The 17,888-nt window shown below is 39.6% G+C and overlaps 1 protein-coding gene across 7 annotated transcripts in view; it reads left to right on the forward strand.

Annotated features, from left to right (window-relative positions):
* ZNF536 (zinc finger protein 536) overlaps positions 1 to 17,888 on the forward strand; it is a 479,395-nt gene that overhangs the window by 221,788 nt on the left and 239,719 nt on the right. For all 7 annotated transcript variants that reach the window (XM_089539948.1, XM_089539953.1, XM_089539951.1 and 4 more), the window contains one exon: positions 4,241 to 6,412. In XM_089539948.1, coding sequence (XP_089396074.1) covers positions 4,243 to 6,412 — 2,170 coding nt within the window. In that variant the 5' untranslated portion in view covers positions 4,241 to 4,242. The remainder of the gene's footprint in view (positions 1 to 4,240; positions 6,413 to 17,888) is intronic.

Below are 17,888 nucleotides of genomic sequence, written 5' to 3' on the forward strand. Positions count from 1 at the left end.
AAACCACCCTGTATCCTGCCCACTGCAGTAATATTTGTGATGTAATTTGTTTGGATGCCCAAATGTCACCAGTGTTGATTGTAAGAGATAAAAAAAATGCACTTGCTCAGCACACCCAGCTCTGGGCTAAAATGTAAGCATGAAATCTCTGGTTTATTTTTGTAATAATGTTTACAGCTGCTTAATGACCCTGAAAAGGTTCAGGAGTCTGGTGCTCTGTATTTCTTAACAGGAGTATATTATCACATCATAACAACCTTAGTTAAGCAGTCTCTTGGTTACAACAATAAGAATCATATTTAACACAATTTCACCATTTATTCAGCTAGGCACACATCATCTATTCACCATCTATTCACTAGTACACATCTCAGATTTACTCAAGACTAAAGTGGTCTTGATCCACTGTGGGCAGGAAATAATCTGTGTTCCCAAAACCATTCACTCTTGTTGAAAGTAAAATATAAGGGATTAAAGGTGGGGTTTTGCAGTTACTCAAAGTATTCAGAAATTCAGTTGCTCTGGATCTGCTGTGGGAGGGGAAACACTGAATGAATACTACTTGAAATGCCCCTGTACAAGCAACAATAGGACCATTTAGATTTGATATTTAGGCATTTTCTATATTTTAGATTACATGAGGTTATCTTGTTGGCAAATGTTTTATTATTTCATATCAAAATCATGGCTGGAATTCACAATCTCAGTTATGATTACATAACGTAGGGTTATGCATTCTAGGCTTATGTATTTGTGACTGGTTCATATTCACAATCCCTATGTAGTCAGCAATGTAGGGAATATAATAGCAATAGTAATAACAATAGCAACAGCAATAGCATGTACATTTCTATACTTATCATTGAACCCAGCACTGTCTAAGTGATTTACAATCTGTAAGCCAATTGCCCCCAACAAGCTGGGTACTCATTTTACTAACCTGTGAAAGGATAGAAGGCTGAGTCAACCTTGGAGCCCCTGGGATCGAACTCACAAACTTGTGGCTGCAGTACCAGCATTTTAACTGATGCATCACCAGAGCTTACACAGAAGTTGCAAAAGTACCCCAGTCTTGATTTACAGACAGCCACTGAAGCTATGGAATCTGTCTTGTCTATCTGAGGCAGCAGACTGACGCTTCCAGCCGCTCTCATGATCAACCTCTGGTGTGAGGGAGAATTCTTTCAGAGACCCTGGAGCATATCACACGGGCCCTAGGGAAAGGGCCTGACACAGAATGGAAGAGGGCAAGAATGGAATGAAACGGGGATATTGCCCATTTTATTGCATGGGACAACACCGCCGATGCCACCGGAAATCCCTGTTCCATTCCCCATCTGTTCCACAGAGGCCAATTTTCAAGATCTGTTCTGAGCAGTTCTTGAAAACTGGCCTTTGTGGGACAGATGAGGAATGGAACAGGGACGTTCGGCAGCATTCTCACAGCATTCCCCCATGCAATAAAATAGGTGATATCCCTGCTCTGTTCCCTTCCCGCCCCCTTCTGTTCCACGCTGGGCCCGTTCACCAGGGCCTGTGCAATAAGCTCCCCCATTTCTGACTGCTGCAACAAAGATGCTCATGAAGGGGATGTAACCATCAATGTGTTGCCTCCTGATCAACAGGAGAACAGGCCACTGCCAAATGCAATGACTGGTAAGGCAGGATTGGGGGTAGGTGGGCCAGTAGATGCTAGTTAGTTATGTAACTAAGCTAGTTATATGCTAAGTAATTGATCTGATATCACAGCCCATGGGGGGGCAGATAGTTGCTAAAGTTGTCATACATCAGAGTTCAATTACCACACCCAAGTTTCTAGCAATTAAATCTCAGTGGGACGTGAAAGTATTTTCACTCTAAGGTTGGCCCAAAACATTTTGTTTCCTAAAGTAACAATGAAAGGACACACTAGCTGTTGCTCCACATGCGAAAATCCACTGGATTAACTACTGAACATTACCTAAACACTGGCAATGGCACAGCATCCTCTGCATGAGTGAAGTGAAGAGTATTAAAAAAACGATTAAGATTCATAAATGAAGTCTAGAGTTAGTTTAAACAACTCAGTTCCATAACACATGGCTAGAAGTTGTCTTATTTTAAAGTAATGCTAGTTAGTTCCGAAGTACAGCTCAATCCATGATTAATTAAAAATAGAAGCAGAAGCTTCCAAAAACCTTCTGCTGGACATGTGGAAGAAGACTGGAAAGGGATGTGGAAGCAGGGGCCTTGCTACAGTTTCTTGCTCATTGCTGATTGTGATGTTTCATTGCAGCCATTTGAACATGTTGATCTCAAACTAGAATTGTCATCTACAGGGGCCACCTATTTTTGAAGAGAGTACGCTCCAGTATCTCTCAGTTGCATATCTCTGGCCAAACAACATCACAATGTGCTCAAGATGGCAAAAGTTATTAATGAGCAAGGATGCATAAGCAAAAGAGGCCACAGCAGTTTGCCTTTGCTTAGGTCTGAAAGGAAGGGCAACGTTCTGCTCAATCCTTTCCTCTTGCACTTCTGAGATAATTGAGTGCAAACTACTTTTTGCACTTTGAACTCAGTTTGCAGCAATTGAAGTAAGCTGAGGACAAAGGGAGAAAGTGGGCAAATGAGAGAGAAACTGGGATATTTCAGAAGCAGTTGAAAAAGTGGCATGAGAGGACTATTCCTGCCCAAAAAGACTCTCCCTAAGAGTTTCTTTTTTCCACTTAAAAAGATTACCAGTAATTGTGAGTTTTTGAAAATAAAATAAAACTTACTGTGTACTAAGGATAGGCAAAATATTTTAAATGCAAAAATGTATGAACAATCAAGTGTTCTGTTCATTTTGTAGGAAAGTTTTCATTTTTATGCTGGGGATATACCAAAAGAAACCGAGAAAATAGATCTTCCATATATTTTCATCTTGACTGTATAACTTCCATTTCTAAATACTTTTTAGAAGTAACAGTTTGTGCAGTTTTAAAATCGAGCTTTTATTGATGCTTTTTTTTCCTTGAATAGACTAGAGAAAATGGCAAGGAGAGAAGATTATTATTAGGGACAATTATGCTGACCAGAACTGAGCACTCCTGTTTAACAAACAGCGTTGAGTCCTAATTTTCTGCAGTGCACAGTTTGTAGGTACCATTTGTACTCATTACTGTATATTGAGAAAGTTATTAAAAATACTTAAACTTGTTGAAGCTTCCTGTGACACCTTCCCTGGCTTTAATTGGGTTTTATCGAGTTCTAGAAAAGAGCTCTTTTAAACCTAATCAGAGTCCTTTAGATCACCTCTTGCACCAATTGCAAGATGAAGACGGTTGGCTAAAATCAAGCACCTTTCTCTAAACAGGACTATTTGAATGAGATGCATGACAAATTAAGGAGGTAATTTATGCCTCTTTAGATGGGTACCGTTTCCAAATGATAGAGGAACAATTGCTTTGTAACATAAGGGTTAAATCTTAATCTCAGAGGTTTGCAAAGCTGGTAGTCACAGTCTCCTTAAAATTTAATATACCTCGTTAATGCTTACTTGCAAACACTGAAGGATTTTTATGATTATAATCATGTGTTACAGCACCTAGTACTGTTTCTAAGCCGCATACTAATCAGCTTAATGAGATATTACTGCACTTTTTGTTGACTAAAGCAAAATCCTTTTTATTGTTCGAAAGCTTGTCCTTTACTTTATTCCCCCCCAACATTATCTTGTTTTATTGTGTACCAGTAAATATCATGCCATCTTTTCTTCCCCCTACATCAAATCATAAAACCATCTTTCTCATTGTGGAATGTGGAATTTATTGAATATGTTTAATGGGACTGAAAGTTTTATAAATGGATTTCTATTTTTGTTTTTTTAAAGGGGAAATGAGCAAGATGCATAACGTTTCTCTTTTATATAGACTGGAAAATGTAAACAGGTGCAATTTCACAGGGAAAGGGGGAACTGAATCAAGTTGAAAGCTTAACACTACTTATTTAAGAGCCAGATATTCAAATTGGTAATGTGTTCATTTTTAAATCCTAATTAATACATGCAATCAAAAAGTATTCAGGATGATGACGGCCCTGTATAATTAAGAGAAAACATAATCACAACTGTACACTATACACTTGACATTTAATATACATTTTATTGGTTTTGACTGTAGTATTATCACGTGTAATTTAAACACTGAATGTTTTGGAAGGTCTGCTGATAAGACTGGACTATCTCCAACTCTAAATCCCTCTTCATGTTTTTTTTCAGGGATGGAGGAAGCTAGTCTGTGCCTTGGCGTTTCTTCAGCTGTACCAGAAGCTGATGCTCATCTCAACAGCTCCATACTCAATGGCCAGTATTCCATGAGCCAGAAGTTGCACCAGATAACATCCCAGCTCAGTCATGCATTCCCTGAGCTACAGAACAGGCAGAATCCTGAGGAGAAGACAGCCACACTCCTAGAAGACAAGAGCCACGTGTCCATAGCAAACCAGCCCATCAGCAGTCAGATGGCCCTGTTAGCCAACCAGCTTAACAGAGAGGTTGACACCACTTTGAATGGGAGAGTAGATCTGCAGCAGTTCTTGAATGGACAGAACTTGGGCATCATGTCTCAGATGAGTGATATAGAGGATGATGCCAGGAAGAACAGAAAATACCCCTGTCCCCTGTGTGGGAAACGTTTTCGTTTTAACAGCATCCTCTCACTTCACATGCGCACCCATACAGGAGAGAAACCATTCAAGTGCCCTTATTGTGACCACAGAGCAGCTCAGAAGGGAAACTTGAAGATTCACTTGCGCACTCACAAGCTGGGTAACCTTGGCAAAGGCCGTGGTAGGGTTCGAGAAGAAAACAGGCTGTTGCACGAGCTGGAAGAGAGGGCGATCTTGAGGGACAAGCAGATGAAAAGCAGCCTTTTGCAACCGAGACCTGATGTCAAATCACACTCACATTCCCAGCCTATGCCTCTTACTAACTGCAATTTGTCTGTGCCCACGAATCACAGCACCCCGGATATTTCCAACCCTGTTCCCTCTCCAAAACCTGCCATTGTGCAGGAAGAAGTGGTAGCTACAGCTGCTGGATTTAGGTGCACTTTTTGCAAAGGAAAATTTAAGAAACGGGAAGAACTCGATAGGCACATTAGGATCCTTCACAAGCCTTACAAGTGTACTTTGTGCGATTTTGCGGCATCCCAGGAGGAGGAGCTAATCAGTCATGTGGAGAAAGCTCACATAACAGCAGAGTCAGCCCAAGGCCAGGGCTCTAATGGAAACGGAGAGCAGGCTGCCAATGAGTTTCGGTGTGAAGTGTGTGGCCAGGTCTTTAGCCAAGCATGGTTCCTCAAAGGCCACATGAGGAAACACAAGGACTCATTTGAACACTGCTGTCAGATTTGCGGGAGACGCTTCAAAGAGCCTTGGTTCCTTAAGAACCATATGAAGGTCCACCTCAACAAATTATCTGTGAAAAACAAATCTCCCAATGACTCAGAGGTCCCTGTGTCCATCAGCAGCATGTCACAGGAGGCTCATGCCAACCTGTATTCCAGATACTTGTCTTGTTTGCAAAGTGGTTTTCTTCCTCCTGACAAAGCAAGTCTCAGTGAACAGAATCAGACTTACAGTAAAGGAGATTTGCCCATGAAAGAGAGAGAAGTTTTGGGCAAGCTTCTGTCCCCTATTGCTGGAATTGGCCATAGCCTTGCTGAAGGGGACAAACATTCATTACTGGGCTGTCTTAACCTTGTGCCTCCTCTCAAATCCAGCTGTATAGAAAGGCTACAAGCTGCAGCCAAGGCTGCTGAGATGGACCCTGTAAACAGTTATCAAGCTTGGCAGCTAATGGCAAGAGGAATGGCCATGGAACATGGTTTTTTGACTAAAGAGCACCAGATACAGCGGAGCCATGAAGACACTTTGGCAAATGCTGGAGTTCTGTTTGATAAGGAGAAACGGGAGTATGTGTTAGTAGGAGCAGATGGCTCCAAGCAGAAAATGCCTGCTGATTTGGTTCACAGCACTAAAATGGGCAATCAGAGAGACTTGTCAAACAAACTAGACCCTTTGGAAGGCAGTAGAGATTTTCTGTCTCACGGTATGAACCAAGGGCTCGATTTTAACATGCAGAGTCACAGCAATGTAAAAGAGAAGCCAACTGAATGCCCTGACTGTGGCAGGGTTTTTAGAACATACCACCAAGTTGTTGTTCATTCTAGAGTCCACAAAAGAGACAGGAAAGCAGAAGATGAGATCATTCAGGCGAGCATTGAAGAGCGGCGTGGGTCTGGGAGCGATCAGGAATCTCAGTCGGTCAGTAGGTCAACAACACCAGGATCCTCCAATATTACCGAGGAGAGTGGAATGGGTGGAGGTCTCTCACAGACAGGAAGTGCCCAAGAAGACAGTCCACATCCTTCTTCACCTTCCTCTTCAGGTATGTCATGTTCTTTTCCCCTTTCTTGACTATAACAGCTCATGTAATTCTTCCAAATTTTCCCCATCCAGCAGATGCTGAAATAAGAGAGCAATGCTTCTCTTTAGAGTTCATAAAAGATACCATAATGCACATGTTTACCATTATATCCAGTCTTTCTTTTAAAAAAGAATAATCCTCTTCATTATTCTACTTTTATCATATGCTTTAGCTTTTCATGCTCTGGTAGCAGCAAAAACAGTTTTGTTCCAGGAGATACGTTGTTGGGGTAGATACTTCCTTATTTATTCCACTTTTGACTTTCATACTCAAATTTGCTTGTGGACTCTCATTTCTAAAAGGATGGCATAAACTCAGCATTAGCATGAGTTGGTGAAGAGAGATTTTGTAACAGCTGTGGCCATTGTCCTACATATACATACAGTTTGAAATTCAAAAAGATAGTTTACATATACATAAAATGCCAAGCTTCCATGACGCTGTACTGATCTTCATTTTTAAAGCATGCAGTAGTGTTGGACATGAGTAGTACTATTTGATAGTTTGTGATCAGTGATAGGTTGGCTTCCATTCACTTCTTCATTTAACTGTCCTTATAACCAAGCCATGTTACCTGTTGACAAGCCCTTATTCTGTGGTGGGGCTATCCATTTATGTGGCAGGTTTTTCATATATTTAAGCCAGCAAATGAGGTCTAGAAATGGGGATTGGGGGCCTCTGGAAATTTGACTTGCAAATATGTGTACCCATTGACACTCTGCAACCTCCCATAGATTGCACATGATTTTTTAAAAAAGATCCCTATGTATTTAATGTTAACTTGCAGCATACAAAAGAGGAAAGCAAACTAATATTTCATTGAAGCTATCTATTGAGTTTTCTTGGCACATTAAAAAAAAGGAAGGTAAGATTTCTGGCCTCATCCCTCATTTCTAGCCTCTTGAACTAATGGGTAGTAAATTGAAAGTTATATCTTCAGCTCCTTTATAACAAAAGCACCTTCTAATATTGTAATCATTCTGCAGGCCTAACAACAGAGGAAATCATGCCATAACAAATACTCTGTTACTAATGGCAACATTGATTTCTGCAATCAGCCATTAAGTCTAGAAAATGAAAGACAGTTTGAGAGACCTTAAGGCATTACATTGCCCACTGTTAAAGATCTGGTAGCAGGCTGTTGAAGGTAATTCTTCTTAGGCTCACCCCCTCCCTTAGTTTCAATAAATATTTTAGTATTGAAGACAATCCACGGTTACAGTTATTAAATAGATGCCAGTTTATTTTTGTTGTTCTTGTCATGCTCCAGTATCCTCCATTTCTAAGACCAGATTAATATAAAAGAAAGTGTTAGTTTGGGGTGGCTTATTATAAACCAGTAAAGAAACTCTTAAGACACATAAATCTGCCCTCTGCATTCCTCAGATTCCTATAGTGCTTAATGCTGTTGTTTAAATACCCATGAAACACACTGACTACTCTTAGAACTGTATTCTCATTTACGATTTATTAGTGGAGAAGCACATTTGAAAACTCTGTGTGGGAATGAGGGAAACAGGGGAGAGCTAATTTTATACTATGTAGTTGTTTGGATTGTTTTAAGAGGATTGAAAATCCAATATGACAACATAAAGATTTTCTTTTCCACACAAGCTGCACTTGTCAGCATTCTAAACAATAAAGAAAAATGTTTTCTTTTTAAACTGTAAGCAGTTTAAATTTCCCAATGGTTGACCACCATGTTTGCAGCATGTGCTTTAGCCTAAACAATTGGGGTGATGGAGGAACAATGCATTTTTGCAATTTTTAATGCCACTGGTTTAAATTGTTTTGGATCTTCTTGTTTGTGCAACTTATCCAGCTAGATCCTCAAATGACATCTAAGCACATCACAGCACTGGTACATACTATCTGAGGGCTGCCTTTAAACCAGAGGTGGATAGCTTGTGACCATCAATAATTTCAAAAGCTCCCTGCTAACCATCATTTCTGGTTTCTGGACCCTTCCTCCAAACAGTCATTGAACAGGGAAAGATGAATCTAGGTGAGATGGAAAGAAGGGTATGTCAGAAAGATACACGAGGGAGAAGAGTTGGCACAAAAAGATACCACTACATTCTGCTTGTTCCCTACTGACACTCAGCCCATGACTATTCAAGGATAATGCAGCCCTCAATTAAAAACAAAAACAAAACCCAAACAACCCCTTTCAGATTCTTCTTGCTTTTTGGTTTACTGTAGACCATTAGGTTATCTACTCAATCAAAGCAAGTGTATCGATAAATTTCCAAGCTAGTGCAACCTGTATGACACCAATCCTGTCTAATTAATGGTCAATCCACCCATGGAAATTTATATGGCTGATGAACTCACAGTTCATTGTAGCTTTTAGTGTCTCCATCTCCCCCAAGCAATGTAGATATGGAAGAAAGTCTGGAAGGATGAAGACCAAGGCCCATTCACACTACATTCTAAGGCACTGCAGTCAGCCCTTTATATCCACAGGTTCCTTATCCACAGATTCAACCTTCTGCAGCTTGGAATATCTTTCTATATCTATATCTATATATTTCAAAAAGCAAACCTTGATGTGGCATTTTATATAAGGGACATCATTTCACTATGCCACTGTATTTAATGGGACTTCAGCATCCAAATATTTTGGTATCCATGGGAGGTCTTGGATACCACTGTATTATTCCACATTTATTGCCATAGTTCTGTCCTTTGATGAGGGAGAGCCTCATCAAAGTACAAAACTCAAAGATGCCACTGAAGCATAGACTCAGAGTTGGAAGAGACCATAAGGGCTATTCAGTCTATCCTACTGCCATGCAGGAATACATAATCAAAGCACCTCTGCCAGATGGCTATCCAGCCTCTGTTTAAAAACCTCCAAAGAACGAGACTCCACCATCTCTGAGGCAGCTGCATCTTCCACTGTTGAACAGTTCTTACCAATAGAAAGTTCTTCCTAATGTTTAGGTGGCATCTCTTTTCCTGTCACTTGGATGAAGTGGAGTAACAGTACTATCATTGTGTAGTGTGAATGGGTTCTAGCTAAGAGAATGCCGCTTCCTTTGCCCTGTTTTTGCCTTCTCTTGTTAGAAAAAGAAGACTATTCCATTTCTCTTCAATGAGCCAATATTTTTTGTTGTGCACAAGCTTGCCAGCTGTATTCATAATAATAAAAGAAAAAAACCCATTGATCTGTAATCTTCCTTGATCTTGGGAGATATTGTAATATTATGCCCTTTGTTTTGCCTTTACTTTCAAAGTGCCAGCTGCATTTCTGCACTTTAGTCAGTTCATAAGATTTAATGTTTATAAAGATGGAGCCCAGTAGGTTCAGCAACATTTATCTCTAACTTGTAAACTTACATACTGAATCTAGTTTTCAATCATGTGGGTTGGATGAATAATTTCTAATTGTTTTCTTTGTTGCCTCAGAATAGGAATTTAGCATCTGTATGATGAATCGCATCATTGGCGCAAGATGCCAAATACTAGAATGGTAACTTTTTCACCGGATGAAACAATAATGTTTTATTAATGTAACCTGATCTCCCCTCAGATTTATTTGGCCACTGTAAAGATTCCCAGGAAACAGATTTAAAACATTGTGTAATTCTTGCTACCTATGGAAGATAAACCTGTAGGATACAAAGGAGGTCTTGATTCCTGAAGTTAACGGGAAATATACACTGAGACAGCCATTAAGAAATTACTACAAAAACACTGTTTAACCAATTTCTAAGCCTGTATAACAATGTCTCAGAACTTAATTTGCATCACTCGATTCCTTTTTTGTTGCAAACTGGGTCAGTAGGGCCTGAGAAACTATTTTTTTCAGATCTTAACCAGTGAATTCTTTTTTTATAAATTGGTGCTCTTAACATGATAGTAGTTGTGAATTCATCATAAAAAAAAAACCACCCTCTTTATGCGCAGTGCCTCTTAGAACAGATCTCTAGAAGACGGCTTACAATGAGTGGCAGAGAAGTCTTTGTTATCTGATGTAATTCTTTGCAAAGGAGGATTGGGAATGGAGTGGCTGGGCTTTAAAAAAAAGATGTCTCGTTCAGTCTGAGAAGAAGAAAGGGTCAAGTTTGCAATCAAACAGTTATTGCAGAGATGTGTGACTGTCACTGGCTGGGCTAATGTGGTATGCAGCTGTTTGTTATGTGAGTAAAAGAATGTTTGAATCAGTGAACATGTGAAAACGACTCCAGTGAACCAGAAAATGTGTTTGTTCTTTGGCTCTCCAAACTGCTGAGAACTAAGCTGAAGATCAACTGCTAAAACTCAGACCTTTTGACAAATGGAGAGGTCATATTTTCTAACAGAAAATGGACAAAACTGGTCACACAGATCATTTCCCCGTCTTTCGGCCTTTGTTTTTCAGTCGTTCTTGTTCTCTTCTTAAAGGAAAGCTGGCAGAAAGTGTCTGCCAACAGGTGACTGCGATGCCTTAACCTCATTACTTAGGAGTAAGTCCCAGTGATTTACATTTTTTGTATCTACCTCTACCATTTAGGAGCAAATCCCTCTAACTTGCATGTGTGGCTGTATTGCTCCCACTGAAACCAACAAAAATTTAAAAGCAATTAACTTTGATGGAGCTGTGATCATAGTTTCCAGATGCTGAGCTATGAATACCTCATATGTAACAGCAATAGAAATTGCCCCTTAGTTAACCCTAATAGCAAGTCTCATTCTTCCTTCTACTGTCCATCTCTTATGTCAGTCAAGGTAAGATACCTATATGAACGTTGATAAGAGAGGGACTTATGATAGGCGTATGCCAAAGTGAGAGAAGGAGTCGTTTAGGACTGTGTATAAATCGGAGTAGGAGCAGATTTTGCTTAGGAATTAACACATAGAATAATTAAAACTTAATGTAGTAAGAAATGATACTGTTACAGCTACTGGGGTAGTACCTTCTGCATTTGCCTATAATTTTGGTGTGAAGATAATTGAAGTCTTGATAGTATGAAAGGGGTAATTGAATGCACTGACCCTCCAGTTCATTAAATAAAGTAGGCCAAATTGCATGATCAATGGGAAAGTACAGAGATTTTTTTAAAAAAGGAAAGAAGGAAGGAAAATAAAATACTGTTAACTATAATAATTTATTCTTGTCCATAGTACTTATGTTGACTTTGGCACAAATTGTTTGATCAGCTGGTTTGGAATCTTTTCAGAATTTCTGATTTTTCTATGGCAGTGAGCTCCTTCCCAAACAATGCATCTCAGCCTATATTTATGCCCATTGACAGAGCATATAAAAAAGCTTTTGTACTGGACAGCACTGGAAAGACACAGGACAGGGGATGTTATGATGCCTTGCTTTTCAGTTCTGTTCTGTTCTTTTCTTTTCTTTTTTTCCTTCCTTCCTTCCCAATGATAATCATCAAATGCTCCCTGTGAACAAAAACTGGCAAAAAAAAAATTTAAGTCTGAGGATTAAGATCTTCATTTTTTTTGCTTGTGCATTCCAATTGTTCTTAAAATATTTGGCAATGTCAATTAGTAACTGAGCAGAGTTAGCTGATGAACACAATTTTCCACTAGACTGAGCACCCTATTGTAGTTGAGCTAACAGCAGATTTCTGAGGTCATTATCATTCCCTGGTAGCTTTGCCCAGCTGCTTCATGCTGCAAAAGCCAAACTTTATACTAGAGCTTTGGGATGGCACGCAGCAACAGGGGGCTGAGAAGGGAGGAGCGGGAAGTTGGCTGAGAAGGGAGGAAAAAGCCATTACCATTAGAGGAAGGAGAATGTCGGATGCTTCTAGGTATTATGAAGAAATCTTGCTTTCCAGCAAGGTCTCCTTTTCCTTTCCTTCTTTTTTAAAAAGCCGTTCCTCTTTCCTTTGTAATCTTGTTTCATCTCTGAAGTGAAAGGTTGCTGTTGCACTGTTGATTTTATTGGCTTGATATGCTTTTATTGCCAGCGTTATATATAAAATAGAGGCCCTTCTCCTGAAATATACTCATCCTTTCTTTGGATCTGATTTTGTTGTCTCTCCCACAACCCATTTTTCAGTGACAATTATGCCTCTTCAATTGTGTATACCGCTAGCTGCTAGGGTACTGAATAATGAAACCCGCAAGAGCGGTACCTCTAACAAACCTGCAACAAACAGGTTGGCAAGGCATTGCTTTAATGCTCTAGTCTCTTTCATTAGGGAAGAGACCAAGGGCTGCTGAGATATGTGTACAGTATTTAAAGTCCAGGAGCCCACCTATGCAGATCAGGTGGGAATATATTGATAGGCATTTAGACATTGATACTAGAATGACAAGTGTTAGAAACAGGCTGCTTTAGCACATGGGTTTATGTAATAGTAGTAGTCAGCCATGAAAACCCTTGGGCAACGTGACCTTGGGCAAGTCATACTCTCTCAGCCTCAGTGGATGACAATGACAAACTCCCTCTGATGAAACTTGCTAATAAAACCTTGTGATAGGTTCACCTTAGGGTCACCGTAAGTTGGAAATGACTTGGAGGCACACAATACACAAACACAGAGAGTAGCTCCTTTGTGCCTTCACGTCATTTCTGAATTAGAGCAACCCCACACAAACCTATTGGCAAGATTTGTTCAGAAGGGGTTTGCCAGCCTCTCTGACCCTAAGAAAGTGTGATTTACCCAAGGTCAACAGTGGGTTTCCATAACTGACTGGAGATTTGAAGTCTGATCTCCCAGAGTCTTAGCCTTGCATTCAGACCACTATACCACACTGATCCTTTTTATAGTAGTAGGTTTATTTATTTAATTCATTGCTCATATGACACAATTCCTGTTGCAATCCAGAGACCTCCTTGATGATATTATTGCATATTCAGTATCAAAGTGAAATAAAAGGTTTCAGTTAGCAGAAATTATCTTCATGGTATCATCTCTTTCTGCACAGGGCCAGACTTGGGTTGGATACATGCACTTGGTAGCAAGCCTAAGGAAGTGCTGAGCTAAGCTCAGTGGCTTGGTCTGTGTATAACGGTTTTGTGTAAATTGAGCTGAAACAAAGCAATTGGTGTTTAAGCTTCCTTTCTACAAACTTCTGTAGGTTTTGAAATACAAAAAACAAATTCCCATCAACTTCAAAATGTTAGGTTTTTCCATTTTCAGTTTGAGGTCATTCATTTCTAATGAAAATCATCAGAATGTACTCTGAGGTGAGATTAGCAAGCACTTTAACCACTACAAATGCAATAAACACTATAAACATTTGAAATCATTTTTAAAATGAAAGCTATAAGTTGAAGGGAAGGGCATCACATTTCTCGCCATGGCAACATTTTTTTCTTATCTTGATCATTTGACTTTTGATCTCCTGGCGCACACCACAATTCTTTCTTGATTGGGAAGTGGTTTCTCCCTTATTCATTCCCTATTCACATCCCTCTTCAGATTTTGAGGTGTCTTACCATCAGCACTGATGTGTCATTCTCCTTTCCCCCTACAGAATAGATTTGGGGTTGCATGGAGGATTTGTAGGGAGAGAGGACATGGAAATCCCTAGTTATCAGCAGAGGTTTGTTTGAATAGTTTGGATTTAGCCTTTGAAGATATCTGCTTATGAGCAAAGTGGAGAACTTTAAAAGAAGAGCAAAGGCTGCATCCACACGCAGAAGTAATGCAGCTTGAAACCAGTTTAACTGCTATGGCTCTTTTAATTTGCATGGCACCAGAGCTCTCTGACAGGGAGGGCTAAATATCTCACAAAACTACGCATCCCAGAATTCTATAGTATTGAGCAATGGCAGTTAAAGTGGGTCAGACTGCATTACAGTTGGCCCTCCATACACACACACACACACACACACACACACACACACACACTCAAAAAAGCAAACCTTGTTTTTTGCCATTTTATTTATTGGGCACCATTTTACTACAAAACTGTATTCAATGGGACTTGAGCATCGATGGATGTTGTTATCCACAAGGGTTCCTGGAACCAAACCTAGGAAGATACCAAGAGCCCATTGTATTTCTGCAGTGCAGATGCACCCACAGTCATCTACTGCAATTTAATTGGTCCTAAGCCTCCGAAGGATAACCATTTTTCTGGTCCTTTTTGACTGTAATACAGAGTTGGAAACATTATGATATAAATTAGTGGTGGGAAACATATGAGTGCTACCAAAAATGGTGCCACAAGAATGCCCTTTAAATCATGCCACTAAATCTGGGCATTTTACTTTAATGTCTTATATTGGTTTGTCACCAGCATTTACAGGCAAACCAGCAAAACACAATTTAGTTGAAGCAAAATGGTTGCTGTAGTCAGAGTGTTTGATGACACAATTTGCTGTCAGGGTTTTTTTGCAGTAGTGGTCATGCGGCACAAAATTAGTCCCAGACCCACCGAAGATGCCTTGTTGTTGTTTTTTGTTATGTGTCTTTAAGTCATTTCTGATTTATGGGTTTTTCTTGGCAGAATTTGTTCAGAGTGGGTTTGTCCTTGCCTGCCTCTGAGGCTGAAAGAGTGTGAGTTGCTCAAGGTCACCCAGTGGATTTATGTAGCCAAGTTATGATTTGAACTCTGGTCTCCAAGTGTCCTTGTCCAACACTCAACCACCACATCATGTTGCCTACTCTGAGGTAAATCCTGAGCAATGTCATAGTAATTTAAAGACAAGAGTGAGAATGAACCACATTACTGCTAGCATGTGCCATAGGTACATATACCTTTAAATAATCTGCACATAGCAGGAAGTTTTAACTAAATTACACCCTTAGATCTACTTTCATTAAACATAGAGGTAACATATAATTCATATTAGAATAGTTCACTCACTTTCCAGAAGATGGAAAACCTTTCCCCTCTTCTATTTCCTTTATTTGGTTGTTTCCTCCCAAAATCAGACAATTTATGCCAGGAAATAATTAAGAGTGTTAAATTTTAAAAGCACTATGCAGTGACCCCTGGGTTGCTTCAATTGGCAAAATATTCTCTTGAGAAGATAGCAAACTTTTTTTTGCAATTAAACATATTCATGGTCTGTATTATTATTATCATCAACATCGTTGTCACCACCACCACCACCATCGTCATCAGATTTCCTATCCTCATTTGGTGTTAGGCTGAGAGAGATGCGAAGCTTCACTACTTTCAAAGCTCAGCTATTATAACTGAGCAACATATGCAGCTTTTCAATCCCTGATACAGAATAACATACATGCTGCTCCATGTTTGCAAGAGATTTACTGAAGCTTGTGTTTGGTGTATTAAAGCTGTGTACATCTACACATTTGGGAAAGTACTTACCATAAAGCTGCTGGGGTACAGGCCTACACTAATAACTTGGCAAAGATTCAGCATTTCGTTCTTACATAATGCATCTAAATTACATAAGAACATAAGAAGTTGCCTTACTGGATCAGACCAAAGGTCTGTTTAACCCAGTACTCTGTTTTCAACACTATCCAGACAGATGCTCCCAGGAAGTTCACAAGTCGGGCAGAATGGCAGAAGCCAAAGCAATCCTTCAGAGGCATGCAGCTTGGAAGGTGGAAGTTGCTGCATAGAGTGCCACTGAAGATGAAAACTTCAAGCCCCTGCTGTAGGATGGGATCAGGTGAAAAGGCAGCAATTTACCAGGGATAGGCAAATCTGTCATATTCAAATTTTGCAAATTTTGGTATATTCTGATTTAAAAATAAACATTTTTAAAACTATCCCTAGTCAGGAAATAAGAAGAAGATTGGGAATGGGAAGGGCAGGTATGAAATAACTAGAAAAACTATTGAAGAGTAAAGATGTACAATTGAGCACAAAAGTTAGAATTGTTCAAGCCATCATATTCCCCATTAATATGTATGGATGTACATGGCTGGACAGTATGGATGGCTGGACAGTAAAGGAATCAGACATAAGAAAAATCAATTCATTTGAGATGTGGTGCTGGAGAAGAGTTCTTAGGATACCATGGACAGCCAAAAAGACAGACAGACAGTTCTTGGAACCGATCAAATCAGAGAAATGTGACTTGCCTAAGGTCATCCAATGGGTTTTCATGGCTGAACCAGGATTTGAACCCTGGTCTCCAGAGGTACAGTCCAGCAATCAAACCACTACACCAGGCTAGGGTGACCAGATGTTCTCCTTTTTCCAGACATGTCCTACATTTCAACTGTCTGTCCAGGAGGAATGCCTAAGGAGCATCAATTTAGATTTATATGAGTGTTTTTAGCTTTTATTTGGTCATGCCCTACATTTATCTTGAATGCCCTATTTTTTGTGGTGCCTTGTGCTCCTTTGTGGTTAGGACATCTGGTCACCTTGCACCATGCTGGCTAAGTCTATTACTCATTTAAGCATGGTATATTGGGTATATTTTGAGACTCATGGCATGGTCCACCTGAACAACGAGACGTAGTTCTACTTTTAATCAGAAAACTGCTAGGATTCCATGGTAATTTCTGTCATATGGATGGTAGACCCAGATGGTAGACATTTTGACATTTCCACTCCTTATTATCAAGGGAAATCACTGAGACAGTGTGCAGCTTGTCCCAAAATATTGTGGAGCTATGCTTCTATAAAATCTTTTAAATTGAAATATTGAAGAAACTAATCCTCTTCAAAAACACATAATACCGAATCACATTATGTGTGTAAGGTTCAAGGTTTACCATCCCCACCCAGAAAGCACCTATCTTTAGATTCATTTTGGGCTGCACTGGGAATAAATTTGTGAACATCAGTACAATTACTGAAAGACAGCCCAGCAGTGCTACTAATAGACAGGAAATACAAGTTTAAGAATATTCCTATTTAAATTTTCATTACTAGTTATTTAAGGACATTACCAAAAATATTTCACTGTCACCATATGATATTTCTATATATAGCCACTGTGAATCAGATTACCTACTGTAGAATGCATTATAAAAATAACACTATGATATCTTCGTGCTTAGAACTGCATTTAGGGTTTTAAAAAACAGCCATGGTACATTCTGTTTTCCTCAGCATGACAGAATAATTTGGTGGAAAGGGGTCTAAACATGGCCACACAAGCATGCAATCACAGAATTATAAAGTTGGAAGGGACTGCAAGGGTCATCTAGTGCAATGCCCTGTGTTGCAGGAGAACACTACTAAAACACTATTGCAAGATGCTTATCCAACTTCCGTTCAAAGATGGATAGTTAACCACCCTCCACGGCTGTTATTCCACTATCAAACATTTCTTGCAGTAAAGAAATTCTTCCTAATGTTTAAGTGGAATCTCTTCTCTTGTAATTTGAATCCTTTGGTTTGTATTCTAATCTCTGGAGCAGCAGAAAACAAGCTTGCTCTGTCTTCTGCATGACATCCCTTCAGATGTTTCAAGATGACAATCTTGTCACCTCATAGCCTTCTCTTCTCTGAGCTAAATGTACCCAACTCCTTAAGTCATTCCTCACAAGGCTTGGTTGCCAGACCTTTGATCATCTTGGTTGCCTTTCTCTGGATA

Source organism: Sceloporus occidentalis, unplaced genomic scaffold, assembly GCF_023333645.1.
Source record: "Sceloporus occidentalis isolate IW3139 unplaced genomic scaffold, rSceOcc1.0.p SCAF_10, whole genome shotgun sequence".
In the NCBI taxonomy this organism is placed as follows: domain Eukaryota; kingdom Metazoa; phylum Chordata; class Lepidosauria; order Squamata; family Phrynosomatidae; genus Sceloporus; species Sceloporus occidentalis.